Source organism: Macrotis lagotis, chromosome 1 (assembly GCF_037893015.1).
Source record: "Macrotis lagotis isolate mMagLag1 chromosome 1, bilby.v1.9.chrom.fasta, whole genome shotgun sequence".
Lineage (NCBI taxonomy): Eukaryota > Metazoa > Chordata > Mammalia > Peramelemorphia > Peramelidae > Macrotis > Macrotis lagotis.
The window spans coordinates 449982230-449990219 of record NC_133658.1 but is presented as its reverse complement, the minus strand read 5'-3'; the positions used below and the strand labels follow the sequence as shown (position 1 = coordinate 449990219).

Sequence of the window (7990 nt, the reverse complement as noted above, 5' to 3'; positions counted from 1 at the left end):
GAGAGAGAGAGAGAGAGAGAGAGGAAACTATGTCTCCAGACTGTGTTCTTGAAGTTTTTTTTCCCCTTTCAGTAGGAATGGTCTTTAATTCATTTTAAAAATATAAATTAGGTGCATTACAGACAACCACCATGTTTCTCATCTCATGGTCAGTAGCAAAGGGCTTAAAATAGAACAGTATAACAGCTTAGAGGGTTACTCTAGACAAATGTTCTTCAAATTGTGGTTCATTTGAACTTGACTGAATGGAGAAACTTAGGTTCTTTTTGTATGTTTCATTAAAGTCACATAAAAATACAATCACATGCATTCCCCCCGCCTCCCTTTTGATTAGCAAAACTAACATTTCAGAAAAACGGGTAGTTTTCTAACCTCTTCCTTCCCTTTGCAGTGTGTACACAGCTCCTGGTCTCTAGACCTGATGAGGAAAATATAAGTTCCTATTTACAACTCATAGACAAGTGTCTAATTCATGAGGTGAGTAGTGACAAGAATTTTGAGATATATATTGTGTGTGTATTGAGATATATTGTATATATTGCACATTTGTGTAAGATTGATATTCTTCCTATTAGACATCTTATCTAACTAAAAACTCAGTATGCCTTTTGAAGTTGCCAAGGATTCACATAAAATCAAGAAATTTGACTTAAGAAAAGAGAAAAATGAATCTTTGACTCTGTGAAATATTCCCTGAAAAAATGAAACAGAGGTTAGTTAGCATTGAACTCAATCTGGCCCTTAACATTCAATACTGTTTCATTTTGGAGTAAAATATCCTATTTGTCTTATGGAATCTGAGAGAGAGAATTAGAGACAGATCTGAGGGATAAAGTATATGTGCATGCATATGTTTGAACAATTCTTATATATTGTGACATGTTTCTGTGTTGACGTAATTTTTATAAGAGCTATGTTTGGCCTTTGAAAAAGTTTGAGGACTTCCTACCAACCAGGAATATAATGAATGAAGAATCTTACTTTAGAAAGAGGAAAAGCGTCCTAGGTCTATGAAATTACATGGGTACTGGCATGTTATATCTGAATGTATAACTGGAAGAATGGTGAAGGGTCATATGTGCAAGACAGGCTTGGATTTGTAAGTTTCCCAGTCTTTCCACAAAGATTATACTGTCAGATCCTGAGCTTTCAAAATTACCTTCTAGCGTAAATCAAGTTTTGTAGAGTTTTTCCATGATGTAGGCAAAAAAATGAGAATTTAAAGTTCCCAGAAGACTATGTACAATGAATAAGCCTTGAAATGGCATGTCAGTAAGATGTGCCAGCTCTTTGACAGCTGAGAACCTTGGAAGTTCTGGAGGAAGATATAAATTGCAAAATTCCAGCTCTCTCCATGTTCCCACTCCCTCTTTCCCTTCATGCCTTCACCAGCTGTCCATCAGACATTGCAGCTGTGGCTTATGGTCAAGTCCAAAGTTAAATTCTCTACCAAATCCCCAGTGAGAGTTTTTGCCCCTCTTGAAGAGCCCCCATTACTTTCTCCCTCAAAGTAAAAATGTATTTGTTTTGATCTTTAATTTAAACTTTTCTATTTCATCCTCATTCATATCCCATCTTCTCCCTTTTCCATGTTTCTTCCCTCCTCACACCCTGAAAAACTAGCTATTTGTAAAAATTATTTCAATCAGAGTTGTCAAATATCTGAACAGCTAACAATATTAATAACTTACATTTGTGATTTGTTAAAATAATAAGCTGCTCCAAAAAATTATTTTTAAGTGAATTTGTCTTTTTTTTTTCTTTAATGATTTCTTCAAAGCAAAGAAACACACTCAGTACAGCTGAAGCTTATCCAGAGAGCCAGATAGGAAAATAAGCCATTTATAATGGTTTCTGCCTTCCTTTTGACCAGTAATCTGATTCCCTTTCCCAACTCTCATTGTGTGCACTCTTGAATGCCCATAGTTTTGAGTTTCTTTTGTGCATGTATGTGGTGTATATATAAATGTATGTTTTGTATAAAGAAAGGAAATTAGAAAAAGTACTCTCAAGAACCTTACAACTACTCATAAAAGTGGAAAAGGGAGTTCAGGAGTAAAACAAACATCTCTGAAGACTTCAAAAAAAAGATGTGGGATAATGTTCCTTACTTTCATTCCTTCATTAGAGAAACATTTGTTGAGCATCTACTATGTGCTGGAAAAGATGGATAAAAGTAAAATTATACTTGCCCTCAAGTCACTTATATTCCATTGGGGAGAATGAAATGAACAAAAAAACCCTACAAAAATGCAAATTTGCTACAAAATAATTTGGCAGAGCAGGATAGAATTGAAATTAGAAGCTAGGAGAAATATCCTGTGGGAATATGGCACTAGGGTTTCTGTGAGATAAAGGTAAGGAAAAGAGGACCTTCCAGACATGAAGTAAAGTTTGTTCAAAGCAATGGAGACAGGAGAATGGAATATGATATAAGATGGAAAGCAGGGCAAGCAGTTTGGCTACAGAAGGGTGCCATTGTGTCTGTTCTTAAGAACTGAGCCTGCAGCATTTTGGAATACAAAAAACTTTTCCACCTGGTTTCAAGTGCTCAGAGCTCTTATGACATATTAGTCTAGTCGCTTACATTTAAAAAATTACCTAGTTTTCATGATCCTGCGTCCTAGGCCAGGCTATAAATGATGGCCTGGTTCATGTTATCAGGATGTTCTCTCTGTCTCATCTCTCTTTTTTTTCCTCATTGACCACTTTTGTGGCATATAAAGATCAAACTTTTCTGGTCTGCTCTTGCTTGTTAAGTGTTAATGCTAGCAAAACACTTCCTGATTGCAGGAGGGGTAACACATGGACAGGAAGCTTGAGGAGGAGGCCTGTCTCCACTTTAAAAGAGGAAAAATGTTCTTTAACAGTTTTATTATTATTTTTGTTCAAGAAAGTGGAATGTGTATGAATAATTTTCCACAGTCCCAAGTTATTCCATGTCTGCTGAATACACATTCCCTTTTGAGGCCCCCGTGTGGCACACTCTGTTCATTCCAATCTGAGGGCTAAACAGGATTCCCTTAGACAGGACTTTCTTTCACTGGCTATAAACATTACTCTTTAATTGGAGAAGAGGAAGGTTGTTGACTAAGTTGAGACACCCTCCCTTCCTCCCTAGGCGTTGTGGGCACTGACCCCACAACACAGTGAGAAAGTATAGTGTGGCTGTAAAGAGGAAGAACAAAAGTTTCTATTTCTATTGCCTCTGGTGCCCAAATACCTCATTGTCCTAGGACATATTCTCCATCTGTTAAATGCTTCTTGCTACTTCCCAATCTCATGATTCCCCCCCCCCCCCCCCCCCCCCCCCCCCCCCCCCCCCCGCCATAGGACCTGTTTCCCCCCTTGGTAACATCTTAATGATTTTTTTTAACAAGTTCATCTTAATCCTTTTGTCTTGAAAACATGCTTATTTCTATAAATATAATATTAACAATGCTCGTCTCACCTAAGTCTTTGTGACTACTTAGAGTGGTGGGTTTCCTGAAGATGTCCATGGGACTTTGCCAGTGAAACAAATTAAGGTCAAGTGAGGGCTATTTTTACATAATGAATGTTATCCCTTCTCCATCAAGACCCTAGAGAGTCATTTTGACTAGATAAAGAAAATAACCATGGTCCCCATCCAATCCAAGAACTATTAGAAGCTAGGGAAGAGTTAATACCTGAGCCACTCCTACAGGACAGTGTCCTGGTTTACTGACACCAAAACAAAGGAGATAAAAATAATTATGGAGAGTCAGTGTCTTAGAGGCCTGACCCTAGCTCCTATGTCACCATAATGTGACTTGTAATATTGAGGGGGTGAAAAATTGGCCTTTTCTAAATACGATGTGCATCCTTATGGCTCATTACCACTGTAATTGAGATAAGTAAATAACAAACCTAATGTGTCATAAGTGGTAAGTGAATCAATTATTCATTTTGTAAGGAAATAAGAACAATTTCTTATTAAATACTAATTGTTAACTTGGGAAATAGGCATCTTTGGATTTTTTTGTTTTTTTAGGGGTTTTTTGCAAGGTAATGGGATTAAGTGGCTTGCCCAAGGCCACACAGCTAGATAATTATTAAGTGTCTGAGGCCGGATATGAACTCAGGTACTCCTGACTCCAGGGCCAGTGCTCTATCCACTGTGCCACCTAGCCGCCCCGAAATGGGCATCTTTGGGGCCATTTTTAATGCACCTTTAAATTGTGAATAGCTTGCTTCTTATCAAGAAAATCGGATATTACTCTAGGATCATTTTTTGCAGCAAAAATAGACCTTAGAACTCATCTAGTCCAGTCCCTTGATTTACAGATGAGTAAAGTTAGGAACAGAAAAAACTTAAATGAATTGCCCAATATTACATAATATTAAAAAAAAAGGAAAATTGAGACATATAAGACTGATTTTATTTCACATCAATATCACTTGAAACCCTCTAAATCATGTTTATTTTGACTTTTTCTATGACTAGAAAACTGAGTAATATACAAATTAATGCCAATGAATTCTCTCTATAACCAAAAGGGGTTAGTACTTACCTGCTGGCAAGAACTTTGTAATTATAGTTCTCCTTCCATATGTCCTAATATGACCCTGTGGAAATAGTAAGTGCAGCAATCAATTAATGAATAAAAGAGGTCTTGAAAGGGAAAGGATGTGCCACTCACTTTCTTTACTAGTTATGTATAGAGAATAATGTTTGCCATCTCATAGTTTCATCTCATAAGTTTTAATTTGAAGAAGTCAGCATTTTGGATAGAGAGCTGATCTCAGTCAAAAATTCTTGGGTACAAGTCTTATCTCCCTGTCTATCACTTTAGGTTTTCATAAGATAAAAAAAAATCTAAAGATGGTGAAATAAAACAACTCTAGGCATTTGAGTACTTATTATGAGAGCCCCTGACCACTAGAAAACTACTTATGATTCTCACCTCTAACACTCTAGGTTATTTCAAAATGGAGACTCAAGACATAGAAAAAATAAATACATATGAAAATTGGTGCAATGTGCAAGAAAAATTCTATGCTAGTCATTTTAATCTGAATCTATCAGAGAAAATGTATTAATATTGCCAGCATTTCTACTTAGAAAGAAGTTAAATGTCTTTGCTAAAGCACTTGCCAGTTTCCTTTTATAGTCTAAAACAAAAGAAAATTCCACAATAAACTAAAAACAAAGATGTTTAGTCTAAGTTGAAAAAGTTTTTTTTTAATTTATGGGAGAGAATTATAATTATAATCTCTCTGTAATCAATTACTCTCCATTAACTTTAATTTTAATCTTGACAGAGGTGAAAAAAGAAATACCTCTCCTAAATGAATCAAAATATTTGACATTCTTGTTTTAGTCTCCATAAATAAGACTAAGTTTCTTAGTTTCAGGAAAATATCTTTTTTTTGAAATCAAGTCTTCTAAGTTAAGGGAAACAATGCCATTAAGACCAAGGATATAGATTAGGACACTGTCATATTATTCTTTAATGCTTTAATTAGGGTACATATGCTTACCCTGATTTCAGTGTCTATACAACATAAAATAATGATATGTGAGAGATATTGGTATGGGGGGTGTGAGTGTGGGTGTATATGTATATGTGTGTCTGGTGGGTGGAGGTGGTGTGTATATGTTAGAAAAATGCAAATTAAAGCAAGTCTTAAGGGCTATCACCTCACACCTACCAGATTGACCAATACAATCAAGAAGTGAAATGATAAATGTTTGAGGGAGTGTGGGACACTAATGCTGTTGGTGGAGTTGTGAACTGATCCAGCCATTCTAGAAAGTAAATTGTGTATACTTTGATCATCCAGCAGTGCCTCTACTAGGACTGTATTCCGAAGAGATCATAAAATGGGGGGGGGGGGGGGGGTAAAACCACATGTCAAAAAAATATTTATAGCAGCTCTTTTATGGTGGCAAAGAACTGGAAATTGAGGGGATGTGATGGATGTATGTGATGGAATACTATGGTTCTGTAAGAAATTATGAGCAGCTGGATTTCAGAAAAACCCAGAAAGACTTTTATTAACCAATATTGAGTGAAGTGGGCAGAACTAGGATACCATTATACATATTAAAAGCAACATTGATGATCAACTGTGATAGATGTAGTCCTCAGCAATAGTGATCCAAGACAATTCTAAAAGACTTGTGATGGAAAAACCACATTCAGAGAAAGGGTTATAAAGTCCGAATGCAAACCAAAGCATGCTATTTTTCCACTTTTAAAAAATTGTTTCATTTTTCCCCTTTTGTTCTGATTCTTCTTTCACAACATGACTAATATGGAAATATGTTTAACATGATTAGGGGAGGGGCAAGAAAAGGAAGAGAAAAATGTGGAACTCAAAGTTTTACCCAAAAATGAATGTTGAAAACTATATGTAATTGAGGGAAATCTCTTATAATATGACCTTAAAAAAGAGAGGGGCAATGCAGAATTGTGGAAAAGAGTACTGGTCTCTAGCCTGGGTCCTATTTCTTCTACAATTAACTGGCTTTTAGTGCTGTCAGTTACAGAACAATTAGCATTGGTAGAGTGAGTTTCCTCACTACAACTTCTCTACTTCAATGAAATCACAAATCCAGAGCAAATTTATCTAAATACTTGGACTTGAACAGATTGTGACCTCCATAATATAGATTCTATATCACTTAATACAAATCATACCCTCTCCTTGTTCTCTTATCCTGTGTAGTTCTTCCCCAAAAGATTTACATAACATGCCAGGGGTTTCCACCAGGAATTTTTATATTTCATGTATCCCAGTAGAGCAGTTGAGTTACCTATTCTCTCTCATTCTTATCACATGACAGGCCTATCACTGCATTTTCTAATCATATATTTACTCAAAAATAATAAGAATAATTATAATAATCCAAACCACTTAACTATTCAGTATGCTATGTCCATCATGCATCTCTCCATTAACCTTTGAGTAATTTCTCAGAGATTATTAGTGTAACCTATACTATACACTAATTGGAAGATCCATTGAAAAACTATCAGTTCTGTGAGTCATTCCTCAATTGTCCCCCCCCCCCTTGTGAAAGGGCTAAAGGATATCAAAGCTATCAGTCACATTAAAAAATCACTATTGGTTAGAGAAATGCGAATTAAAACAATTCTATCATACCACTTCACACCTATCAGATTGACCAATAATAGCAGAAAAAGGAAATTATAAGTACTAAAAGGGATGTGGAATTTTTTAAATTTTATTCATTTAAGACAATGGGGTTAAGAGTAACTTTCCCAAGGTGTCACAGTTAGGCAGTTAATAAGTGTCTGAGGTCGAATTTGAACTCAGGTCCTCCTGACTCCAGGGCCAGTGCTGTACCACCTAGCTGCCCTGACATGGAAAAATGCATTGTTGCTGAAGTTGTGAAATGCTCCAATTTTTCTGGTGAGCAATTTGAAACTATGCCCAAAGGTCTATAAAACTATACAAACCCTTTGACCTAGCAATAGTATTTGTAATTCTATATCCCAAAGAGATCAAAGAGAAGAGGAAAGCAACTTATATGTTCAAAAATATTTGTAGTAGCTCTTTTCATGGTGACAAAGAATTGGAAATGGAGAGAATGCCCATTCATTGGGGAATGATTGAAAAAGTTATGGTTTATAAATGTGGCCAGATACTATTATGCTAGAAGAAATGATAAGCAAGATGGTTTCAGAAAAAAAGATTTACATAAACTGACGCAAAGTAAAGTGAGTAAAACCAGAACATGCACATAATAAAATTCTGTATGATAATCAAATGTGAGCTACTTAGCTGTTGTCAGCAATATAATGATCCAAGACAATTCCAGAGTACTGATGATGGAAAAAATGCTATCCAACTCAAAATCTGAATGAAGATTGAAGCATATACTTTATTTACTTTTTTAAGGGTTTGAGGAGTCTGTTTTCTTTAGCAACATGACTAATATGGAAATGTTTTTATGAGTGCATATATATAGTTTATGTCACTTTGATTGCTTTCTCAAGGA

The 7990-nt window shown here is 35.7% G+C and overlaps 1 protein-coding gene across 8 annotated transcripts in view; it reads left to right on the top strand.

Annotated features, from left to right (window-relative positions):
• Positions 1–7990, top strand: part of SAMD4A (sterile alpha motif domain containing 4A) — a 313807-nt gene that overhangs the window by 251446 nt on the left and 54371 nt on the right. For all 8 annotated transcript variants that reach the window (XR_012473918.1, XM_074213459.1, XM_074213455.1 and 5 more), the window contains one exon: positions 392–477. Coding sequence is in view for 7 of the 8 variants with exons in the window: in XM_074213459.1 (XP_074069560.1) it covers positions 392–477 (86 nt within the window). In the remaining variant the exon portion in view is untranslated. The remainder of the gene's footprint in view (positions 1–391; positions 478–7990) is intronic.